Source organism: Capricornis sumatraensis, chromosome 23, assembly GCF_032405125.1.
Source record: "Capricornis sumatraensis isolate serow.1 chromosome 23, serow.2, whole genome shotgun sequence".
Lineage (NCBI taxonomy): Eukaryota > Metazoa > Chordata > Mammalia > Artiodactyla > Bovidae > Capricornis > Capricornis sumatraensis.
In genome coordinates, this window is record NC_091091.1 from 39,345,083 (window position 1) to 39,371,685 (window position 26,603).

Here is a 26,603-nt window from a genome sequence, read left to right on the forward strand (position 1 = left end):
CAAATCTGGCCACTATAAGCATTTGCGAATGTTGCTTTTGTACTGTTAAGTACACATAAATAAAACTACTGAAGACGCTGTTTAGTCTCACACACACAGACTATATGATTCCGTCTGTAAGAAATACCCAAACAGACAAGTCTAGAGACGGAAAGGAGTTAGGTGGCTGCTGAAGGAGTGCAGAGAAAATGGAGTGACTGCTAATGGATATGGAGTTTCCTTTGGGGTATGTTCTAAAATCAGATTGCTGCTCAATTCCATATACTAAAAACATCAATTGCACACTTTAATTTCATGAATTATATCTCCATAAAGCAATTTTCAAAAAAAATAAATAAAGTTCATCTATTCTTTGTACTTTACAAGTTTCATTATTTAATCTCTATTTTGTAAATGTCTACCAACCTGTTTGTATACAGCCATTAAAATACAATTTCTGGCAAAATAATACAAAAATCAATTTGAAACCCTTTTCCCATTACTGGCTTTATTATAGTTTGCTTAGTCTAAAAATATTACAATTAAATTAAAGCCTTACTCTTTCTTCTTCTTGTTGTTCCCACAGATCCATGTCTTTAATTCTCTGTTCTTCGTAAGCACTCTTTATCAAGGGGATTTCTTCCAAACGCTTAGCTCTTTCAAAGTAGTCAATCTGAGTATCATGAAAACAAATGTTGTTAAAAAAATTGCTTTAACTTGGCACGTTAAAGTTCATCAGTTCTTCCATTTACCTTCTTTTCTTGATTCTTTAGGCGTTCCTGAAGTTCCTTCTTTTCTTTCTCCAGTTGTTCAACCTGTTTAGCCATGATGAAATCAGGATCCAATTCTTCAAGGTCCTGAAAAGTATACATTTCTGTTAATAAGAGTATAAAAGTGCATACCAGTCAATATGGAGCACCACTTCTTCCTAGAAATGGATCCTAAATTACTTTATTTCAAAAGGGCATATGCTTACAATGGGTAAATTCAGGCAACAAAAATGTTTTAAAACAGGCTTATTTGTGAGGAAAAACAACGTAATCATAACATCTACTTCTTATTCCTGTATTCTACTGTATCCAAACTCCATTTCAACAGTGACTAAAAACTGTGGAGTCAACAAATGCTTATTTCATAGACTAATGAACTATTAATAGCTGTATCAAACTGAGCAAAATAACCAAAAACCCAAAGTAAACCAATAAATGGTAAAGAACTGTGCTCCTAAGAGACCTGAATAAAACTGCAATTTTAATGCATTAATATGCTACATACTTCAATGTCAATATCTTTGAATGCTTTGGCACCCAGTTCTGTCTTCTTGATTTGCTCCAAACGCTCACGAACAGTTTTCTTCTTGATTTGTTCATGTTCCTGTAAGATCCGCTCCTTCTCTCTCTCCTTTGCCTCCTGTCTCAGCCTCTCTTCCTCAGCCTTCCGCACTTTCTGGAGTTCAGCTTCCCGCTGCTCCAGTTCTTCTTTCTCACGCTGAATATTCAGACTCTCAAGCCGCTCTTTTCTTTCCTCAATTGTCTGACGGCGAGCCAAGATACGCTGGTGCTCTTTCCGTGAATTTTTAAGGTATGCGGTAACAGCCAACTGATGCTGTTCTTCTTTCTCTTGCTTCAAGAACAAATGCATTAAAAATATCTTTAAGTGACATACCACAGTATCCGAGACCAAAAATATTGCTACATACTCCTAATGTATTATCCTAACATGTACTTGCACTTGAAAAGAGAAGATGACATTATTCAACTACTGGTTTCTAGCACCAAACACTATGATGCTACAACTGTACAAAGTCTTTAACAGCAATGACATAGCTGAAGAACCTTTATCTGCTAGGCCAATTTTTATCTGAACCATGCATACTATAAAGTGTTCAAGCCAAGGAGAAAATACAGAGTTCACAAACAACTTAAACAGAAGGCAAAGGCATGATCACAGTACTCCTTATGTGGAGGGTCATCACCTGTGGTTTATCACTCATCACAGTACTCCTATGATCACCTTAACCTGTTATTCTAACCCACAGAAGGCAGCTCAACGATCTGTGTTATCTGACAAAGATATTTAATAAAATATCAAAAGTATCAAACACAACTAAGAGGAAATATATAATAAATCCCTTCTCTGAGACATCATTTCAAACCTTTTGGTGAAAGACCTAAAGGGCCCCTCATAATTCCGTCATCCATTTCTCCCATAGATGCGTACCAGGATATGAGCTGGCTTAATGACTTCAAGTGCTTTCGCAAGTACTGAGGACATAGCGGTCAGCTGATTTCTTATCTGTTCTGAAGGCATGCTTTGTAGATGAGGACCAATTGGAGCATCTTCTCGAGTAGCGTAATTCAAATCAGATCCAAAACTAAGGGTCCGAGAAGTGTGGTCAATACGAACCTATGAAAATTGAAGAGTATTATCAATAGTTAAATCTACACGCAAATATAAAGTCTTTATACAAGTTAGTAACTTTGATTAAAATTTCAACTGAATTTAAGGAAAAAAATCAACTGAAGAATGTCAAATATCAAAGCTAGAAGTCTCAATTCATTAAAGCTTTAAAGCAGTGCCAAAAGCAGAGAAGCAAAGAGTGTGTGTTTTAGTCCTCTTAGGCCTTCCACCGCCTCAGTGTCCCCTGGTAGCACCTACCTGCAGGTCGCAGTGCCTAGCTGCATCTACTATGGCCCGTTCCAGTTGGAAAGCATCAACAAAAGGAACCAGAGAAGTCAAACGAGAAAACTCAATGCTCTGATAAATTTGTGCCACCTGCATAAGAAACACAAGGTTAGTAATAATAGCTATCATTTATTTAGCAATTGTTACGTGGAGTCTCATGGAACAGCAGAAAGTTAGAAAGTTAGACTATTTTTCAAAGAAAAGAAACTGAAGCTCAGAGTATGTAAACATTCACTGCTGGAGCTAGAATTAAAATCCAAGGCTAATGAAAAGATTACGCCATATTTCAAACCATCACATAATCCTTTCAAATCCTAGTTCCATAAAAACAAACCAAAAAAACCCCTAAATGGTCACGTATTTGTAGATAGAGACCTGCTACTTACCTAATTCATCTGAACATTTAATAAAACTGTCTGAAGGAGACTGGCAGTATTACTATTTAGTTATACTGCTAATTAACCTTCAATTATTTGTATAGCACAGAAGAAATAACACTGCTCACACATAAAGAAAGCAGGTCAATGACATGTGCACAAACATGGAAGTTAACATATAGTAAACGTTCTCCACCATCAATGAAACAAATGGAAGACACAACAGGATCGTTTAAGTCATACTGTAAACCATAATATTCAAACTCAAGTACAAAGCTGAACTGCAACAGTTAAAAGACTGACAATACTGGGACTTCCCTAGCGGTCAAGTGGTTAAGAATCCACACGTCCAATCCAAGGGATAAGGGATCCATCCCTGGGTGGGAAACTGAGATCCCACATACCACAGGGTTGCCAAAAAAACTAACAGACTGACAATACTAGCGTTAGCAGGAAAAAAAGCTTTCTTAACTACTGCTGGGAGGGTCCATGAATTCAATCTCTGAGGATCTGTTGAAAGTTTTAAATGTGTAAACTATGACTAACTCTACTTCTTAGCTACAAAAGTTACAGAAATATGCAAATACACTTGTAAAGAAAATGTTCAGTATTTCAACTTTTTATTATGGCCAAAAAAACTAAAAAATTTCCACCAATAGTCTGAATAAACAAACCATGGTACTTTGAGACAATGAAAAACTACATAGGTATTGAAAGGAATAAGAAAGATGTACATGGCTAACAAGGAAAAACGTATGAAGACAACGGCTGACAAAAGAGACAAAAGCAGCTATGAGTTACGTAAAATAACTATTTTTCAAATCAAACACATAAAATAATTTTGGTGAGGGTTAGAATTTGAGGAAGCTTTTTTCTGGGCTATTTCCAAATTTTTTAGTTTTGTGATCAGAACAATCACTGGAACATTCCCAGCTGTTCCATGAAACATCCATCTTTTTCCATCTTTACCTGCTGGAGAAGCCGGAGTATGGTGTTGTTCTGCAGTTGTGGAACATACTGTTGTAACTCTGGTTCCTTTTCAGGTTGCTCCCTAACCCAATTGAGAACCTATAAAATTCATCAAAAGAGTTATATTTTCTCTACAATAAATACTAAAACACTTGTGATACTTTTTCATTTTCTTCACAGACAAAATCACCACACTATGCAAAGAAATACAAAATGTAACAGGAAGCTATTGACTCTTGTATGAAGGTGACTGACAGCAATGGCTAAATTAAGTCATGCTGCTAATTTACCTCCAAAGGTTTATTTAGCACATCAGAAATATCTTTTCTCTTGACATAAAGAAAAAAGACAATGAAATGTGCACCGAATTCGAACACATAGGATAACACTTCTCTGTTAACAAATACGGGACTAACTGGGAGGTTCTGACTGACAAGCACACACTGCCGGGCAGAAAACAGCTAGTGGGAAGCCGCAGCACACAGAGCTCAGCAGGGGCTCTGCGATGACCATGGTGGAAGGGAAGTCCAAGACAGAGGAAGACATATGCATGCATATGGCCGATCTACTTCACTGTACATCAGAAAAACGAACACAATGCAAAGTGATTATATTCCAATAAAAAAGAAAATAATACAACATAAAATTGTAACAGGGATGGCTACATGATAATATAACCAAAGCTTACCTTTGTGACTCTCTCACAGAGTTTTAGTGGGTTAAATTCGACTTCCAGCCAATTGTAAAGGTCTTTTACTTCTGGGACAACATATTGTAGCACATTGAATCTGACCTACAGTGAGCAAAACAAAAGGATTAACTGAAGGTATGTTGTAACTGGGATTCTGAATTGATTATAAATTAAATAAAAATATCACACTGGAGATCTGAGAAATGACTGGTATTTATCTAGCCTCAACCACCTCTACCAAAGAGAAATCCAGGACCACTATGTTGAGTCTCTTGCCCCAAATTATGCAACTCTCTACAGTAAAACCCCACAAGAATTTACAAAGGAAATAAAAACTCATCAACACAATCAAAATATTTACAAAGACAATTCATGCAGCCAATACAAATAAGTTTATTATCAATAAAAAGTAAATACCAGTTTACAAATAGCTGTATCAGAGAAAACACTGCTTGGAAAGCCACAAACTCAAAACAAAAAGAGAGAACTCAGGACAAAACAGGCCCTGATTCACATAATATACAGGAACAGTCAAAGAAATAACAACTATATTCAATACATGAATATATCTCACCAATGAGGAGAAGAATTTCACATATTTATGTGAGATTTAAATTTCATATAAAATATACAAATGGGCAAAATTAATCTGTGGTGTCATAAATCAGGACTGTGGCTACTCTTGGAGGAAACAGGAAAAAGTGGTGAATGGAAAAATCTTTTTGAGAATTTATACAATTATACTTAGGACATGTACTTTAAAAATGTATGTTACAATTTAGTCATATTTTAAGTTGATATGTGAATAGAGCTTCCTTGCACAATACAGATGTAGCTTGTCTAACCTGCCCTCAGGTCATGGGACATCAGTCACACACCTGCCATGAAATGATAGAGACTCATCAACACAAATGGCCACCTACTCTATGGCCATTAGCAAAAGAAATCTATAAACAACAAATCCTGGACAAGGTATGGACAAAGGGCACCCTCTTACACTGCTGATGGGAACGGAAACTGGGGCAGCCACTAATGAACACAGTATGGCAGTTCCTCAGAAAACTAAAATTAGAATTATCACATGATCCAGCAATCCTACTCCTGGGCACAGACCCAGAAAAAGTAATTCAAAAAAGATACATGCACCCCTACTATTGTGAATAGCAGCACTATTCTCAACAGCCAGCGCATGGAGACAACCTAAATATTCATCAACAGATGAGCTGATAAAGCACACACACACACAGTGGAAAAGCATGGAGTAACATCATTGCTGGAGCACAAACACAACTAGCCATGATAGTACCAAGTGAAGTCAGAAAGAGAAAGAAGTCCCATACGATCACTTTCATGTGAAATCTAAACTATGAGACAGAAACAGACCCACAGACATAGAGAACAGACTTATGCTTGCAGGGGGATGCACTGGGATGTTGGGGTTTAGTGATGCAAACTGTTACATACAGAATAAACAAGATTTCCTACTGAACAGCACAACTATATTCAGTATCCCAAGATAAGCCATAATGGAAGAGGATATCAAAAAGAATGTATATAAAATTAAATCACTTTGCTGTACAGCAAAAATGAACACATTATGAATCAACTGTACTTGTATTTTAAATAAATGAATATTCTGGATTTTCCATTGAGCACAACCTCCAATAAGGAATGTACTGAGACAGGCTATCCATCTACTTGCTTCCCAAGCTTAATAATCTCTTTATGAACTTGATTAACTTGAGTCTGTTCCTGAGATACTAGAATCATTCTCTAGGTGATTATGAATTTAGCTACATAAACATAATACTCAGGTCTCGACCTTGTACATATAGTGAACTCAAGATTTAGACAATGCCTCCTGACATCTAGTTAAGCCATTCATCTGGCACCAACTAGAAGCCTTCTTATAGGAATTTATTTATGGGTCCAATGAGGACCCAAATGTGAATGTCCTGCCTACTGACCCTGACCTCACCAACAGATTCCTACATCAGTATCATAACTGATCAACTTTAACATCAAGGTATGCTACATGAGCTCAAGAGATATGGATAATACTTCCATCAGGCACACTTTTCAGTATTAAAAAATTTTTTTTTCTAATACTTATTTGCTAGTTAAGACCTCTTCCTAAATACAATGCTCTTATTTAATTACGTTTAATCCTAATTCAGGAGACGGCAATGGCAACCCGCTCCAGTACTCTTGCCTGGAAAATCCCACGGACAGAGGAGCCTGGTGGGCTGCAGTCCATGGGATCGCTAAGAGTCAGACACGACTGAGTGACTTCACTTTCACGCACTGGAGAAGGAAATGGCAACCCACTCCAGTGTTCTTGCCTGGAGAATCTCAAGGACAGGGATGCCTGGTGGGCTGCCGTCTATGGGGTTGCACAGAGTCGAACATGACTGAAGCGACATAGCACCAGCAGCAATCCTAATTCAGTCCCATAAAAACATGCCAACACACAAAGCCAGTTTTTATAAATGGCAGCAGTATAAAACACGAAGGCATTGAGAGAGAAATACTATTTCAGAGGTTAAGTTAGTTCTTTTGAAAAACTGACCACAAAAGGAACTTGCCTTGCTACTATAATAGAGAACTGTTACAAGATAAAAATATTGCCATATACAATATGTATTAACTTTTATCCAAACTGATTGACTCTGCCAGTGAAGGATGTTGCCATTTACAAAATGTATTAACTTTTATCCAAACTGATTGACTCTGTCAGTGAAGAAATAAGGCCTATATTCCCTCTTTTTTCTCTTATCCTGAAGTAATTTGCTAGAGCTGTACCACAGTAACCACTAAATCAAACTACCGTGAATCAAACACCTCTGGAGTACAAATTTCATTCAACTATCACTTGCCTGGCAGATAACAGACACTAACATGATAAATTCCTACTGAATTAAAGAGTCCAATGTAAAACACTGTGAGATACAAAACCTTGGGCTCTATATTCTGAAATCAGTATCTGCAGTGGGTGAAACCTAGAAATCTGCATTTTTAAAAGTACTTCACACACAATTACAGTGTATAGCCCTAATTAAGAACCACTGCCTTAGTAACATACAATGAAAGTTAAAGAAATCAAAGTTAGAAACACCTGAGTTGTCCAGAACTGGGCCTAATCTAATTCCATGCTTTCCTGGACTCATCATATTTCTAATACCTATCAGCTTCAGTTTTTCCTACATCCCCTGAAATAAGCCATGATCATTCCTGCCCATCATACTTCCCTTATTAAGGGGCCCGTGCTAGTCCTCAAAGCTAGTCTGAGTCTTGTCTGGCGCATCCAATTTAACTCCAGCTCATTCAAGACAAAACATCTCACCTCAACACAGGGCTGACTTACACCAATGGTTCTCAAACTTGTCCAAGCATCAGAATCCCCTGGCAATGCATCAGAATTCATTTAATCATAAATTATAAAACCTGATCATAGAGCGTTCTGTTCAAAGTTGTTAAAGAGTGCTAAAACTTATACCAACCATATCGTTAATAAGGCCAATTCGCGTTGGTGGGGCTTGCAGGCCTAGCAGGGTTGCAAGGCGACGCTGTTTCTCAACTATAATGCCGTCCATATCCAGAAGTCGAGCAATATCAGTACGCTCAGGGGTAATAGGGATGGAAAGAGTGGCCAAAAGGACTCTAGTAGACATTCTGGAGAACAAAGATACAATCTGTTAAATTTGCAAATGTTACTTGATAAGGAGAAAGACACTTCTCTTTAATTATCTAGTAAAACGTGCCAGTGATAGAATTTGTATACCACCACGATGAACTGGCCTCCTAAGCGTTTATCAAAGCATGGGATTAATTAAAAAAGAAATGGATTATCCTAAAATGAACACTTGGAGAAACAGAACTTCACCCACCCACTTACTACTGTCAGTGTTTTCTAGCTAGAATGACTGTGTTGAATGCCAGCACAGACACATCTGCATACACCCCTACTTCCTTATAGAAACTATTAGGGAAGATTTTTAAAACTAAGAAAAAACTGACACTTAAGAAAAGAGGGAAAAGTTGCAAGGATCACAAAACGTATTATGGGAGTTGAGGGCAAAGGTTAAATGTTAGCTTCCTTAAAACACAAAACTCAGGTTGAATTTAGAGCACCATAGGACACTAAGGATTGCGGGCTCTGGAGCCCAAGAGTCAAGAGTTGGAATCTCAGCTTCACCATTTCCAAGACTGGAACCTTAGGCAAGATACTTAATTTTCTAAGTCACAAGGTGTTGGGAGGATTAAGGAAAATAATGTACATATAGCCAAACAACCTAATGATTATGACAGTACTCTTACAGTATTTTCTAACACAAGAGTATAGAAATAACTTAAAGAAAATTAAGTTTTTTCCCTTATTCCAAAAGACAAGGATTACATACATAACTGATAGTGAATGACATAATGAACACTGCCCTCAATAGTTTTTTAAGGGACTTTCCTGGTGGCCTAGTGGTTAAGACTCTTGAGCTCCCAATGCAGGAGGCACACGTTCAATCCCTACTTGGGGAACTAAGATCCCACATGATGCTCTGTGTGGCAAAAGATACATATATATACATGGAAGTGCAACTTTTAGTTGCTCAGTCCTGTCCCAACTCTTTGCAGCCCCCATGGACTGCAGTCCACCAGGCTCTTCGGTCCAAGATTCTCCATGCAATTAGACTGGAGTGGGTTGCCATATATGCTAGAAAAAACTTAAGTTGGTTCCATGCACTGCTTACAAGCTAAGAAAAACAATCTGATGTACGTTACGTACTTCTGCTAGAGACTAAAATAACATAAGAAATGGTAGTAAGAAATGCCAGTAAGAAATGGTATGTGAGTTGTCTAAACCCAACTAAAATATATAATAAAAACCAAACATGACTGGAAGTATATATGTAATGCTAAAAAAATAAGTCTTTAGATTGTTAGGTTATAGGCTATCTACATAAAAACACACATGCCAATTATTTACACAGTTAATGTTTTATAGCTGGGGGGAAAAAGTTACTTGATAAAAGTACTCATTTTGGGGGGAGGGGGTCGAATTAGTTCCTAAATTTTAAATACCTACACTCAGTTAAGGAAGCTAACACCGTAACACTGCCTTTTCTAACATTCCATTTTCTCAATTGGAGGGTTGGTTACCAGATAAAAGATAGCTACCAAAGACCAAGAATACTGCCCAAGAATACCACTGAGAGTTTCTGGTAGTTAACAGTCGGAAGGCGTGCTACTGGTAAGCAGTGGGAAAACCAGGGATGCTGCCAAAGATCCTAAGCGCAGTCCCCCTGACAAAAAAATAACCAGCCCCAAATGTCAGCAGCGCAGCTGAGAAGCCCTGATCTAGCATTATCACACCATTTACAAGACAGCTCTTCTATATCTCAATACTACCCAACAGTAAGATTCTTACCTTTGCATCTCTTCTTGTGTAAGATTCTTTCTCATTTCTCTAGATAAATGGTAAAGACGATGGAGTGTAGACGCATGAAAAAGAGCATTTCCAGATTTCCAAAATACAGTTGAGACTTTGTTATAGTAATTTGCCATCAACTGAGGCTTGGGCGGTTTTTTAGATAAGGAAAATAGCCCATGGATATCTTCCACAGCTTTGAATGCTTCCTAAAATTAGTGGTATAAATTACAGTCATTACATTCTAAAAAAACAAACAAAAAAAATCTATGAAACTTAAAATATATTACACTTAAGAATAAAAATAGCAAATAAAATACCTTCATGTGTGGTTCTTTTTATTCATAATTTAACTATCTGATATATTTCAGAAAACTAACACAATTTCTTAGACTGCTCAAGCCTTTAAAGAGTATCACACCACTTGGGGGAATATAATTTTAAAGAATCTGGAAGGACATAAAACACAATATAAAGGCTATTTCTGAATGTTAAGATAATGGATAAATATTTTCTTCCTTTCACTTATCCATTTTTTCCATACTAGGCATGTTTACTTGTCTTCTATTAAACCTTTTCCTTTAGTTCAGGTATCTTAAGGGTGTACCTGCAGAAAAGGAAAATATGGGAGAGCAGGAGATCACATTTTCATTGGCTGAAAACTACCAATTTTTAGTTTCTGCCTCTGCAATTTCAGTAAGAATCAAATATATAAAAATAACTCATGAGAAAATGTCTGCAGAATCCTTAGAGTAAAAAAGTCCATGTTGACAACAAAATGCCCACTACGGAGATCTCTGATGTAGGATATTCACTGTGCAAGCTTACTAAGTCTACACAGCACTGAGAAATCTAGGGGACAGTCTAGTGCTGCATTTCTCCAACTCTCTGCAGTAAAGGACAAGTCTGTAATTTCTAAACTGTTGCCATCAATACTTTTATAAAGTACAATAAATTACTATTAAAATAAGATGGAAAGACAAACCGATTTTTTTAAATCCAGGTAAACAAGAGACAAAGCTACCATGAAATTATTTACAAAATTTTGTAAATGTATACTCTCCATGCACTGAGCCACAATTTGAGCACTGAGGTCTGAAAAAGAGGTTAGATGATTTGGCTTGGAAGTGACAGCAGGCATCAAGAACCAAAATAACTGAGACTTCTTGTCCCAAACTCTTCCTTCTCCATCAGACAACCTCAAATCTGTTACCGAGCTATTGAAATTAACCAAGAGATACCAAGACGCAGATACTCATTAAGAGAAAAAAAGGTAATATGGGTTATTATTACTACAAAGAAAAGCCAAAATAGTTCACAAAATACCTGCCACAATTCCATGCTGATAGCACTGTCCAACTGAACAAGCCTAGTTTCCAAATGCATAGACTGGCTCTCTGGATTATTAAGGTTGATTGCTGTACTTTGGTTATGGTGGCGCTGAATCTGAGACAAGTGCATTCTCAAGTTGTCACACAACTTACGGAATTCGGCCTTCCGGGTGTATTGGAGGCAGAACTTGAAAGCTATAAGCATAATTGTAAAATATATTAGGTACTTTCCACCATAAACTTAGTATTTAAACAGGTTCTATTTCATGTATTAAGGTTAGTTATCTTAACAAGATTTACCAAACTCAGCATCAGTTTTGAGAAATGATCAGTTATAACTCACTTCATGTGCCCTGAGCACCTTTTAGACATAGTCATCAGTCCTGGTCTATGACTGAAATGGTTCTGAGAGCTAAGGAAGCTATTTAAGTTTAGGTCTAAGAGAGACTCACCTTTCAAACACTTATCACTTCAAACCCTAAAAGAGCAAAAAAATTCTGGTCTGAAATAGAATTAACTCTCTTACCTAATTTACTAGAAAACAAAGCTTCTGCACTAACAAACTGAGGAATACAAATTGGGGGTCTATGGTAACCTAATTTCAATTGTGCACAGATGTATAAATGAACTACTTGCTCTATCATTAAAACACGTAATTCTCTACTATCATACATGCAATACTAAAATAACTTCTTTCAATGTCCTTTGTCAATCCCTTAAAAGAGTATTTCTATTTCAATAGACCTGAAACAAAAGGATGCAGTTTAACTACAAGTTAATATTTATCTCAACTGTTATCAAAACAGTTGAGAGTTGACTTGTGTTAAATGCTAGCCAATGTGGGCAAAACGAAACAGATTCTAATGCTCCTAGTAAGCTACTCTTAGTCACATCATCACTTACAACTCGAATAAACAAAAACAAATACCATATTAAAGAATGGTGACAAGCTTGTGCCTAAGGCTAAAAGTAAGAAAAAGCCAAGAGCCACTCATGTCATATATAGTTAAAAGGTTGCACTGACAGGAAGATAAGCTGAACAGTAAGGCAAAAAGACAAGATTAAGAAAACAAACAGTACAGTTCTTCAGATTAAAAGTGCACGGACTGTTAACTACTGGATACTTTTTATGATGATCCTGAGTCTTCAGTAAGGTTTAGTTCTATATTCAGTAACACTCTGGAACTCAGAAAGACCTTAGAAACCCAGTATATGGTTAAGTAGCTTGCTGAAGAGTATGCTATAGAGTCAAAAGTACTGATAGAATGAAGTTTGCCAGAAAGCAATAGAAAGTTTATCTTTTCAGTCACTTAGAAAATTCCAAAATGACTTTAAAGGGTGCTTCAGACATCAATGGAAAACACAGAATTACCTTGACTAATGAAACAAATTTCTTATTCAATATTTAAATGAATGCTAATCATCAAAGAAAGAATTAAATTTATGTAAAATAAGTACTACAGAGAAAAGGAGGTTAACTTTAACAGTTAAATCTTTCGCAAAACCTATCCTTAAGTCAACTTTTCAAATCAGTTCTTGTTTTACCTTGTTGGGCAATATCATGGTAGAGACGCTCTACTCTAGAATTGTTTCGAAGAAGGTCCAAACACTGTCTGTATGATTCCCACAGGAATTTAACCCATGGAGTTAAAAGTAATCTGTCAGTACGATCCTGAGTGTCTTCACCACTTACAGCACTTAGGAGAACACTACAAAAATATTTAAAAATGTTGAAAACAATTTTAGACATGGTTTCCTACTTTGCCATATGATTATAAAACCAAAACCAACAATGATCATTATAAAATAGTTCAAATCCTACCTACAACTTTGAACATACTGTAAAGCTATCACTTAGTCCAAGTATTTGAATTCTCAATCTGTATTAAAGCCATTTAAATTAGTATACACCCTATCGGATGGTTTAATTTTTCACTTTTATGAACTCTGAATAGTACATGACTTGAAGTTACCGTACATTTAAAATCCCAAAGACAAGCATTCTTTCTAATAAACATTTACTTCAAATGGGGACAATGGAGACACATGTGAAGAAAAACAATGAGAAAGATATATTTAGCAATTCAGCCCACATACCTCTCAGGAGTTTGAATATTATCCAGATCTTCTATGTCTAAGACCATCTGCTGGGACTCTTCTTTAGCAGCTTCCGTTTTCTCCTCTGCCAATTTCAAATATGCCCTAACAACATCCTCTAGAGATTTGATGTTCACCTAGCCAATAAATAAATAAATAAAAGTCTCCCAACAAACCAAAAAATATTTTATCAAAAAATATTTTAAAAGCAAACTTTATCGTATTAAACAGTAAATTTGAACAGTAAATGCCTCCCAAAATGACTAAAAGCACTTACTAAAATATAAAAACCCAGCTGTTCATACCTGTTGACAAATGTTCTTATACTGATATAAGCCTTCTTTAGCCAAATGGCTCTTGCGAAGATCCACACAAAGTTCCAAGTATTTCAACATAATCGGCTCGTGTATCTTTTGCCATGTTCTATGTTTCTTACTTTTCATAACATCATAAAGAACGTCCAAAGCAGGTTGCTTTTTGCCAACTTCAAGAAATTCTGGAAAAGTAATTCAGAAGAAAATTAGTTATGAATGCCATATAAAAACCTAAATCTTGCTTTTTAACCTGGCTGTTTTTAATTTCCCAACCTATTACCATCTCTTTTGAGGTCACAATTTATTTTTGATTTCTAACACTATGCCAAGGTAAACAAATGGAAAACTGATACTATCTCAAATATGACCTATAGGTAAAACTAGATTTCACTCAATTCCTCTGCACCAATTATGTCTAAGTTACTTTATGAAGTTCCAGAAATTCAAGTCATGAGGGTAACAATCTCCCCCTTGAATAGGCAGAAAAAGCAAGTGTAACTTCAGTCACAATGATCTGGCTGATGCAATCTTTGCTAGTTTGTATTAAGATTTGAGGTAGAAAAAACAAATTAGATTGACTATGTTCCTTTTAGATCAACTGACTGTGTGGGTCTATTTGGGGACTGTCTTTTGATCATTTCTCTACTGACCTGCCTAGGCTTTTGCCAATATCTCACTGTCTTGATTACTGTAGCCTGACAGAAAATCTTGAAGTCAGGTAGTGTGAGTACTCCAACTTTGTTCTTCAGTACTAGCTGGCTATGTAACACTTTTTGCCTTTCCATACAAACTTCAGAATTGCTTGTCGATACCTACAAAATAGCTCACTGGGATCTCATTGAACCTATATAACAAGTTTGGAAGAACTGACAACAGCATTTAGTCTTCCAATCCATGAGCACGAAGTATCTCCCCACTTATCTATCCCAATCTAAACACAAGAAACAAACTGAGACAAATCCCAGCTAAGAGACAAAATACCTGACAACCAATACTCCTCAAACTGTCAAGGCCATCAACAAACCTAACAAACTGCCACAACCAAGAGGAGCCTAAGGAGACAACTAAACGTAATGTATCCTGGGTGGGATCCTGAAATACACAGGGGACGTTACAGAACGCTGAGAAAATATGAACAATGTATGGACTTTCCTTAATAATAATGTATCAGCATTGATTCACTAGTTGTAACAAACATACCACACAGATCTAAGATATCTATTAACAGGAGAATCTGTGCATGGTGTGACCCTCTGTACTATCTTTATAATAATTCTGTAAACCTCAAACTTCTAAAATTAAAAGTTTATTTTTTAATTGAGAAAAAAATATTTGAATGTAGCGCAAACCAATGTATACTCTTTAAAATTCACTGCCCAAATCTGATGGCATTCTGTATGTAGCAATATTTCAAAACCTGTTCCAACCTCAGATTTTGGGTATACTGCTTGTTTTGAAAATAAAAGCAAAAGCTCCTCCATTACATTTCTGACCAAAGTTAAAATTTGTCATTTTTTTTTTCTTTTTTTTCAAACTTTCTTAATACACTTAACAGACTACTCGTAGTTCTTTTCTGGTTATGTTCAACTTAAAACTCAGTTAAGTGCCAAATTTCACACACACAAAAATTTCTCCACTGAAAATTTGACAAATAATTTGGCAGAACACTAGTTTACGCTATAAAAAAGTTAAAACACATCGTTTTTTAAAATCAATGTTCATTTTTCTTAAAAAAATATCCTTGACAAATAATTATTTTAAGCATTAACCTAACAATGTATAACATTATCTAAGATATAACTATTCTAGGGCAAACACAGACCAAAATGTCTCTTATCTGAAGGATTTACTAGATCTATGGATTTAGTAACTGTTATTTCTTCTTTCAATCATCATATCTTTCAGGAATGCTGCCTCTGAACATTCCTTCCTCCAGGAAAACTATAAACAATATTTCTACTCTAGTATATTTTTAAAACCTTATACAGGAGAAATCACAAAACACACTGAAGTTAGTATCTTTTAACACAATATCCTACATCATCCCATATTATACCAATCATACTCCTCACAAGCAAATTAATATAAACCCCTCTTCAATACTTCAATAATCTCAATATCAAATCTGCCAATATGGGAGCAAGGCCATCTTCGCTCGGGTCAATTTTATTACCCCCTCCCAATCAAAGATGTAACACTGACTACAACTAGATACTTCTGTTTCAAGGGAAGGACCTACTCATCATCCTCCTGGAGCACGCACACATCGTTATTTTAAAATTCAACAATATTTTAGTATTTTTTTCAAAACTATTTAATAGAAACAGCTTCTATCAGCCAAAAATTGGGGAGTAAATGTTTTTACGTTTATCCTTTACATTAAGGATATCACAGCAGCCCACCAAAATGACTTATCCAATTCCCACTATTACACTGAGGATTTAAATCCCATACTACTGTATATAAGCACTGTCAATATGTTGCAAAATAGGCACCAAGAGTTAAATTTAAGAGCTGGCCCCAGTATGATGTGGTGACAAAACAACAAACTATCAAAAAATAATTCCCAATCTCTTATTTTTAAATGACTGTGGTAACAATGTCACTTAAAAAAATAGTAAGCCTTGTTTAGTGATAAAACTGAAAGTACTTTTCATTTCCTCAACAGCTAGTCAAGATTCCAAATTCAGTACTTTCAAATTCCAAAACAATCATCTAATTAGGGGAAAAAAACAAGTTTTTGAGGCTATGCGATAGAAAACTATCACACACTAAAAGCTGTACTGCAATCTTTAGAGAAACGTTCATTTCCAGATTGATATCGTCTTAAAAATAAAATCTGGAATTACAAACTATTCCTAGGAGGGTAGACATTCTTAAAAGACACAGTGAGTGATCTATGTGTATCTACCTATAGTAAAGTTTAGGTCAGCCCTTCAATTTTACTAGTTTATTTGTGTAACAGACCAAGTAGATAAGCTATAATGTTACATAATTTGTGGGTTTAATAACAACTTTATTTTTAAGACAATGGTTGTAGAGTGTAAGTTAAAAGGCTGTTATACAGTCAGAAGCAACTGAACTGGCACTATCATCATGTATGAACTGGAAAAGGGGCTTTTTCTGAATGACTCTGGGGTATGCAAATTTCTTGCCGGTAACCGCTGGGACTCGGTGTCATTTTCCAGAATGCTTGTTTTCCAACTGCTTCCAAAACTATTGCTCTGATAAATCATTCTACATCTAAATTTATTCACATCTTATTAGGATACTCGAATGGATGAGATCTAAATGTGATTTGATTTGATATTACAAATGTTATGAGATTTCCATTAAAAATAAAATGTGCTCTGATTACCCTATTTATAAAATTTTGTCACGTGTCATATGCCATCCACATTCTGCTCATTGATACTAAGCCAGGATCTAAGATGAAAGGGACAGAAATTATACTACCTGAAAAGGAAGGCATCTCTACCATACCAGAGCACTCATCTAACAGCTTTTTAAAAGGCCTTTTACAAAAACTACACTAACAAATTCAAGTCCCCATCCCCATGTCTTTCTCATCTTGCCTACCTGAATTTCTGACATTTTCACACATTGCTCTTCATGAATCAAATCTATTTCAACTTAGAAATTGTGAGAAAAGATTTAAGATGTTAACATACAAGTTACTGAAATATTAAGTTCATATAGATTCAAAAGGGAGGAGTGAAGGATACAAGGCTTGAACACATCAATATGTAGTATTTAGGCCATGAAGATTACAGGGCTTCAGCCAATTAACATGGGAAAAAATATGTTGGTAAAGCATTCAAAGGGCTATAAAACAGATGTACAGTAGTTTCACCCAAGCCACTGTATACCACAATATATAATTCTCCTAAGTTTCAAGACATTTGAGAAATAATGCTTTCCCTAAATTTGCTAGTTTATTTTGTAGGGTTAAATTTCCATCTCAATCTTATTTTCTTTCCTATAAATTAATCAGCATGTGTAAACTTCCTGCCTGTTCAAACTATTAACATGGAGGATCAGAATGAGTGATTAGATCAAAGTTGTAGTTTCCATTGTTTTTTAGAACAGTTACTCTATTCCACAGAATGTGGCATTCTCCTATTCCGCAGACGGTTACTTATCCCCGAAATTGTTAACTTACAGTAAAAGTAACAAGCATACGACAAACAGCTCTCTGGCCCTGACAGATTATCAGTAGTACCAATTGTACGCATTGACTGAAACTGACCTTTTCCTAAGAGGATTTTCAAACGAACTAACAAAATAAGCTTCATAAGTATAAAAGGGTTAACAGACACGGTACATCGATCCACAACAGGGGTAAGACCCAAAACTCGTTTGGCTTGAGGAAGCGTGAAAATTAAAGAGCAATGGACACTCTTAACACTTAAAAACCCTAAATAAAATCTATTGAAAGACCAGAGAATACATTTGCACCCCCTGTAATGACAATGTAATAAATGCCTCTTGAACAAATCAGGACACACACGTTTTCCCAACAGTGCCGCCGACTCAAACACACATATGGAAATAATCGCAAGTAGCAACGCAATAGTTGGCGGGGGGGGGGGGATCACGATGGATCTTGAAGTTCAGAGACCTTGGTGTTAGGCTTCTAGCTCAACAACTCACTCCCAGAGTGACCTTGGGCAAACCAGTCTCCCTAGGCCTCACTTTCCTAATATTTGAGAGAAACTTCAAGTCCCTCTTACAGTATTAACTCTGTCCCAACTTCCTTGTGACTCGGAGTAGGCTTCGCAGCTGCCAATAATCAATGCCAAAAGAAAAGAAAAAAAAAAATAGGGAACGAGTTAAAGGGGTCAGAGTCCCCGAAGCGGAGAAGAGGGGTCGGAAGGGGAAGTGGACCCTGAGCCGGCAAAGAGCGGCGCTGAATTCGGGGGCGCGGAGGCGACCGCAGGAGAGCCCGGAGGTGGGCCTGCCAGGCCTCCCGGCCCGGCGGGAGGTGGAGCCGAGGTTCTCGCGTGCATTGTCCCCGGGAGGGAGCCATGTTTCCTCCTCCCCGGCACTCCCAGATGGCGGCCGGGGGCGCGGGGCCGAATCGCACAAGGCCCCGTGGTCTGGAGTGAGGGGGTGCCCAGCAGAGACGGGGAGAGAGAGGAGCTCTGGCCCGGGTCGGCCTGTCTCCGGAGCCGCGACGCCGCCACCCTGCCTCCGAGACTCACCGGGAGGCGGCGGGAGGAAAGCGAGCTCCGCAGAGAGACGGTTCCCGGCTCCGTGCCTCCCACCCTCCCCGCTCTACCTCCCATGTCGGTTGGGGCGAGAAGGGATACCATACCCAACCCTGGGTAAGGTCGGCGGCGGGCAGGCCGCAGGGGCCTCCCGTGCAGCCACAGTCGGGCGTCCGCACACCGCGCACCAGGCCCGGGCCCCCTCGACCTCCGAGGCCTCGGGCCGCCCCAGTCCGGCGCGCTCCGATCCCCTCCTCACCGTTGGCGCGCTTGAGGGCATTTTCCGGCCTCTGGAAATAGGCCGGCATCTTGGCGGCAGGCTCAGTTCACCCGGCGTCAGCGAATCCTCGCGGTCCCAGGCCGGGAGAGGAGACGAAGGGGAACCAGCGCGAGGCTCCACGCGCCTCGCCAGCAGTCGCCCGCGCCCAGCCGGCCAGAGACGGAAAGGAAAGAACCACGTGACCCGCCCTGCGCGGCGGCGCCGCCGCCGCCGCTTAGGCCCCGGATGTAGGGGGCGGGCTTCCGGGCGCGCCCCGCCCCTCCCGCGCGCAAGCGCGTTGGCGTCACGCGCGCTGGCTGACGTGGCGGCTGTGCTTGGCGGACGGGCGCTCGGGTTCCACTTCTGGATTCTGCGAGACGAACGTTGGGGAGAGGGTTCTCAGGCCCCTAGCTGCTCGAGTGAGAATAGGGGTGAAAAAGATGCAGTTTGGGTCAGAACTACTGTCTGGCGAGAAAGCGCAGTCTTCCTCTAATAAGATTTGTGCGGAGTCCTACAAAGTTAAAATCGGTCTCATTCGCCTTAGTTCGGTTCCGTTCAGTCAGCTGAGTTGTGTCCCACTGTTTGCGAGCCCATGGACTGCAGCACGCCAGGTCTCCCTGTCCATCACCAACTCCCCGGAGCTTGCTCACTCATCTCCATCGAGTCGGTGATGCCGTCCAACCATCTCGTCTGTCGTCCCCTTCTCCCGCTTTCAGTCTTTCCCAGCATCAGGGTCTTTTCCAGTGAGTCAGTTCTTGGCATCAGATGGCCAAAGTAGTGGAGTTTCATTCGCCTAGGGAAGAGAATGATATGACTTGAAAGTGAAAATTAGTCGCTCAGTCCTGTCCGACTCTCTGCGACCCCATGGACTGTAGCCCGTCAGGCTTCCCTCCCTGGAATTCTCCAGACAAGGATACTGGCTTGGCTGAGTTAAAATACCAAATTTATTCGCTTAACACAAATGCATTGAGAACATATCATTAGGCCAAGGATTTTCACCTCTAGTGGAGACCTGTCACATGACGGACTAGCCTGGGGAGGAGAGTTGCAATAAGTAACAAAACAACCAAGCAGGTTTTTTTCACATCTAGATAAAATCCTAAAGTTGGTGACACAGAGAGTGCCTGGGCCCTCAGAAAAAACTCGTTTTGAGCCAAGACCTGAAGGTTGGAGAGATACTGGAGACAGCAGTCTAGCGTGGGGAGAAAAGACGTGCAGCAGACCAGACCCTCAAAATATTTGAAAATACATGGATCTGTCGTCGCCTTTATTTTGAGCATATACTCCACACAAACCTAAGAAAAGTGTTAATGAAAAAATTCTGTAACCGGCCCTTTGCTACAGGTCTTCTATTTTTGATGAACAACTTTAATGTTCAAACATTATGCCTAGAACTTGAAAGCCATTTAAACTTAATCTAATTATTCAAAATGAGTTCTGGGACTTGCCTGGCAGTGGTCCAACAGTTAAGACTATGCACTTCCACTGCCAGGGCATGGGTTCCATCCCTGGTCAAGGAAACAGAAGATCCTGCATGCCCTGCAGCTTGACCAAAAAAATTAAAATCAGTTCAGAAGAAAAATTCAGAAAGCAGCAGTGGAATAAATTGTTGCAAATTTATTACACATTCTGTAATAATGAGTGGTAAAGAATCTGCCTATAATAGAGGAGACCACCTGTAATGCAGGAGATGTGGGTTTAATTCCTGGGTGGAGAAGACCACCTGGAGAAGGAAATAGCAAATCATTCCAATATTCTTGCCTGAGAAATCCCATGGACAGAGGAACCTGGCAGGCTGCAGGCCATGGGGTCACAAGAGTCGGACACAGAATTAGTGACTAAACTCACCACCACAATAATAGATGGGATGTGTAAATTAATGAGAGTACCACATTAATGAATGAGAAAACTACAGTATATACACACAAAAAGCATTTCCCCCTCATTCCTTCTGCCTCAGCAAAGAGGTTTTTCTGTTTATCACTAGAAAGAATATTTGGGAAATGCAGACATAGACAGAAAATAAATCACAAATTCTAAAAAAAAAAAAAATTTACTTTAAAATTCATTTCAGAGAGTTCTTCTTCCAAGTGATTAGATCACCCTGAGCTTACACCTCAAAAAATAAGAGCAGAGTTGAGCAGTAGGTATTAAAAAGCCATGGGAACTGTTTTATAGGACAAGATCAAGAGGCTTATTTGTGTATAAAATGCTTAAGTCAAAATAGCTAAACATAAGAGCAAATATAGCTTTTAAATGCTGTAGATAGAAAACTTTTTCAGTAGACCAGAGAGGTACATAACAGAATAAAATAAAGAGAAACCTGACCTAAGTATCAAAAAAGCTTTCCAACATTCTTAACTTTCCATTGTCACATCTCAAAGAAAATGGCAAAATCATTATTGATTATTGCTCATTATTTGGTAGACCTGAAACAAAAATACTAGAAAATTGGGAGGTAAAATGAAATCCAATGTTTCTACATCTTCATCCTTTTCTCTTTGAAGTTATTTTAAAAGTACAGTCAACCCTCTGCACCCACACCTGTGGAGTTCTGCATCCCTGGATTCAACTAGACGTGCATCAGAAATATTCAGAAGGGAATTTCCTGAAGGCCCAATGGGTAGGACTCTGCACTTTCACTGCTAAGAGTCCAGGTTCAATTGCTGGCTGGGGAACTAAGATCCCACAGCCAAAAAAAAAAAAAAAAAAAGCCTTAAAAGACAGAGCAACAGATAGAAAGAAAGAAAATATTTGGGGAAAAAGTTCCAGAAATTTCAAAAAACCTAATTTGAATTTGTTACTGGCAACTATTTACATAGGTTTACACCGCATTATAGAGAAGACAATGACACCCCACTCCAATACTCTTGCCTGGAAAAATCCCATGGATGGAGGAGCCTGGTAGGCTGCAGTCCATGGGGTTGCTAAGAGTCGGACTTGACTGAGCAACTTCACTTTCACGTTTCACTTCATGCATTGGAGAAGGAAATGGCAACCCACTCCAGTGTTCTTGCCTGGAGAATCCCAGAGATGGGGGAGCCTGGTGGACTGCTGTCTATGGGGTCACACAGAGTCAGACACGACTGAAGCGACTTAGCAGCAGCAACACCACATTAGGGCTTTTTCCCAGGTGGTAAAGAACCTGCCTGCCAATGCAGGTAGACATAGGAGACATGGGTTCAATCCCTGCATTGGGAAGGTCCCCTGGAGGAGGGCATGGCAATCCATTCCAGTGTTCTTGCCTGGAGAATCCCATGGACAGAGGAGCCTGATGGGCTGCAGTCCATAGAGTTGCAAAGAGTCAGACACGACTGAAGCAACTTAACACTCACACTGCATTGAGAGTTATACGTAATCTAGAGATTATTTAAATTATATAGGAGAATGTGATAGGGTTGCCTGCAAATACTATGTCATAAGACTTGAGTGTTGCACATTTTAATATATGGTGGAAACTGGAACCAATCCCCTGTAGATACCAAGAGAAGACTGCATTTGAAGCATTTGGTAATATATCAACACCAAATGGGGCTTCCCTGGTGGCTCAGTGGTAAAGAATCTGCCTGCAATGCTGGAGAACCCGGTTCAATCCCTGGGTCGAGAAGATTCCCTGAAGGGGGGCACGGCAACCCACTCCAGTACTCTTGCCTGGAGAATCCCATGGACAGAGGGGCCTGGTGTATTGCAGTCCATAGGGTCACACAGAGTCTTATATGACAAGCAACTAAGTAGCAGCGGCAGCAATACCAAAGGACCATTTAGGTGCATGAAAAGTATTTAGAGTCTGTTACCATATTTTTGAATGAGTAAAGGTATAATGTCAATTTCCAGGATAAATTTACCTGTTAAACTCAACTAACAGGTATTCAGTACCAGCTAACAGCCATAATGTAAGATGCTGGGGATAAAAATAAGCACGATGCCTCCTTTCACAGAGATGATGATTCACTGGTGAAAATAGACTAGTACACAAAGAGGGACAAGATGGGATCTATTCTGGGCCTAGAGAAAAGCATAATTACTTGCTGTTGATTAATGCTCACTTAGTGGAAAACAGGCAACCTGAATAATGCTAAAAGCCACTCAGGAAATGGCAAAAGGATGTAATCAGGCTGATGAAGGTTTTTTTTCACCCCTAATCAAGCTATGCTTATACTGTATATGACTGGATACTTTCTCTAATACAGTGTTTTGTAGGATTTTTCTGACTTGAGTGGAATAAATAAGGTTCTTAAAAAAAAAAAGACAACGATTGTTAAGGGTACAACTGAAGTACTACATTATACATATTTGCAACATAATACTTCACAGCTTTAAAACAAGTATCCTGTTTCACAGTTTACACTTTCACATTCATTGTTTACAAGAATGCTATAATGAAGGTATTTGTACTGATGAACATAATAAATTTTAGAGTTTCTCCATCAAACCACTGACACGGGGAGGTGGATCCATGACCAACTAGTTTTAACCCACTAACTCCTTCCATCCCAGAGCATGCTTTCTCTATCTCTTCCTCTCTCTCTTCCCTTAAATTCTCACTTCTGATGCTCACATCGTCAGTCTAGACCATGTTTGATTCCTCCATGCTATGGCCCTTTCTCTTCAGTCATCTACCAATCCCAGGTCACACCCCCTCATTCCTTGGCTGTTAGTTCTGGTTCCCTGTCACTCTCTCCAACGCCACCATTATAATGATTGGTGGGCTCTGTACCCAAGTAATTGATCCTGGCAGATATCCTGGCCACCTGGCCTTCACCATTGTGTCCTCTACCTGACCTCAGCCACTCACACAGCCATTGATACCCTAGAGTCTGGACCAAGAGTCAGCATTCTTTCTATAAAGGGCCAGGTAGTAATTATTTTAGGTTTTGTGAGCCACGAAATACCTTCAATTCTTGGAGCAACTGTTCTTGCTAAAAGGATAATACTCTTTTTTTTTTTTAATGTGAAAAACCATTCTTATCTCAAGGTTATATAAAAACAGGCTATAGGCACAGATTTAACCTGCAAGGCCATAGTATGCTGACCTCTATCCAGATCTTGTCATACTAACTATCTCAGTTCCCAAATCTAGATTTCAAGCATCTTACTTTCTGACCACCCTCTGCTGTGGTTAATTCTATCAGATCCCAACTGGAACAACCCTGCTGCTTGACTGGGATTTATTTGCAATCCACTCATCCAGTGTACCTCTTTTCTCTGCTCTCATCCCCCATGTTCTCTGTTTCCTCCAGACCCAAATTTTTCCTTCTTTTTTATTTATTTATTTTGGCTGCACCTGGTCTCAGCTACAGCTACAGCTACAGCTACAGCACGTTGGGTCCTCAGTCTTCAGTGCAGCATGCAGGATCCCTAGTTGCAGCATGTGGGATCCAGTGCCCTGACCAGGGATCAAACCCAGGCCCCCTGCATTGAGCACGGAGTTTTAGCCCCTGGACCACCATGGAAGTCCCTCCAGGCCCAACATGGACTCCATCATTTAGTTATTGTCTGCTCAGTTCTCTATTTTACCCCAAACCCTGGCCAATCCAACCCTCCACCTACTCCTGCCTGCAGCCTCATATGACTGGAGATGAAAGCACAGCCACATCGAGAAGTCTCACTTCAAATTCACAACCACAGGCTTCAACAAGCGCCATGCTGCTGCTCACCCATCCTACTGCACTTCTCTCGGCCTTGCTCTCACTCTCCTAGGTGACCAGTTCATACGTTTCCCTCTCTCTAACCTCCAGGCCCTCCTTTCTCTACTTTCCACTGATGGCTGAGAGAAAACAGAGGAGAAATTAGAGAAGTTTGGCACTGTGCCATCGGCTGCCCACTTTCATCTATGCTCAGACTCTCTGCCTTCCCTCCTATTACATTCATTGATGCTCCTATCTCGGGTCAGCCCTTACCTACCAATGTGTTGGATTCCATCTCCTCTCATACACAGAGATGATCGCTGTATCTTCCCTGAAACACTTTCTCCACTTGACTTCCAGGATCCTCCTTTCCTGATTTTCTTCTCACCTCTCCGTCTGTTCCTCGTCCCTCTGACTTGTAAGGTTGAAAAGTTCCGGAGGTCAGTTCCTGGACCTTGTTCCTCCTCTAACTGCCTTCATCTTCTGGTTCTAGCTCATGGTTCTAGATGCTTTTGCTGTAAGCATCTTTGCCGCAAGCATTTTTGCCCCAAATATTTTTACCTCATAACTGATTGGCCAGAGGCAATTTTGCTGTAAAAGATAAAACAATGGGAGGGAAAAAGCTAAAAGAACAAAAAGTAAAGGAGAGGCATCACCTGGTAGCTCAATAAAGACATCCATAATGTCACTGACTAGAAGAAATGCCAACACTTTTCAACTTATTGAAACCAAACTGTCAAACTCCAAACTGTCAACCGGTTAGTATATCCTTCATGGCAAAATTGTCTTATGGCCAATCTGCAGCGAAAATGCTTGCAGCAAAGACGCTGACAGCAAAGACATCCAAAATACTAGCTCATAGTTTTACAAATCACATCTGTGCTGTCAAGTTACAAAACTGTATCACCAGCACTTGACCTCTTTTCCTGAAAGCCCAGCTCACACCCAGATGTCTATTTGACACATCCATTAAATGTCTGACACGCAACGTACACCCAGCCTGCCCCAAACCAGATGCCAGATCTCTCTGGCTCCATCCTGCTCTTCTTCTCACCATCCCCCAGAGAATAATTACAGCCCTGTTTCTCTGGTTGCCTAAGCCACAAAAATATTAAAGACATCCTTGACTCCACTTTTCTCTGTCATATCCCCATGTTCGATCAGCCCATCAACAAATCCCACATACACCACTTCCACGGCTATCCAGTGATGGTCTGAGTCACCATCACTTCTCAGCTAGAGTGTACAATAACCAGCTAGATTGTCTTTCTCTTTTCACCTGTTTTTCTCCACATAGCAAGGAGGGGGATCCTTTTCAAAACAAAAGTGAGGTGATCGTGTCAGTCTCCTAATCAAGACCCTCTTGTAGCCCCCAGATCACTCTGTGAAAGTCAGTCCTTATAATGACCTGCAAGACCCAACACAGCCCCTTCTCTTCCCTCGTCCCCCTCACATCATGCCAATGTCACCTTTTCAGCAATGTCTTATCTCACCTCTTTAAAGTAATAATAGCCTCCCTTCTTTCTATACTTCTTAGCACCCTTCTAGCCTTTCATTTCCTCCATAATATTTATTTATCACCATTTGACCCCTGATATATTTTATGAGTTTATTTCTTTACTCTCTGCCCCTCTAAAAGGTAAGT

At 39.3% G+C, this 26,603-nt stretch overlaps 1 protein-coding gene and 2 non-coding genes across 3 annotated transcripts in view; all 3 read right to left on the bottom strand.

Annotated features, from left to right (window-relative positions):
• Positions 1-19,467, bottom strand: part of EIF3A (eukaryotic translation initiation factor 3 subunit A) — a 32,158-nt gene extending 12,691 nt beyond the window's left edge. The window contains exons 1-14 of the mRNA XM_068961252.1: positions 19,332-19,467; positions 13,854-14,044; positions 13,549-13,685; positions 12,997-13,160; positions 11,447-11,646; positions 10,121-10,329; positions 8,202-8,373; positions 4,699-4,803; positions 4,011-4,109; positions 2,638-2,754; positions 2,200-2,385; positions 1,255-1,602; positions 732-836; positions 539-652 (exon numbers count right to left, since the gene is read on the bottom strand). Of these exons, the coding sequence (XP_068817353.1) occupies positions 539-652; positions 732-836; positions 1,255-1,602; positions 2,200-2,385; positions 2,638-2,754; positions 4,011-4,109; positions 4,699-4,803; positions 8,202-8,373; positions 10,121-10,329; positions 11,447-11,646; positions 12,997-13,160; positions 13,549-13,685; positions 13,854-14,044; positions 19,332-19,380 (2,196 nt within the window). The 5' untranslated portion in view covers positions 19,381-19,467. The remainder of the gene's footprint in view (positions 1-538; positions 653-731; positions 837-1,254; positions 1,603-2,199; positions 2,386-2,637; positions 2,755-4,010; positions 4,110-4,698; positions 4,804-8,201; positions 8,374-10,120; positions 10,330-11,446; positions 11,647-12,996; positions 13,161-13,548; positions 13,686-13,853; positions 14,045-19,331) is intronic.
• LOC138070600 (small nucleolar RNA SNORA19) lies at positions 3,075-3,201 on the bottom strand. Its single transcript, XR_011144167.1, has one exon. It is a non-coding gene; the product is annotated as a small nucleolar RNA SNORA19 (small nucleolar RNA).
• Positions 4,245-4,374, bottom strand: LOC138070601 (small nucleolar RNA SNORA19). The gene has a single exon (XR_011144168.1). It is a non-coding gene; the product is annotated as a small nucleolar RNA SNORA19 (small nucleolar RNA).
• Positions 19,468-26,603: the final 7,136 nt, after the last annotated feature.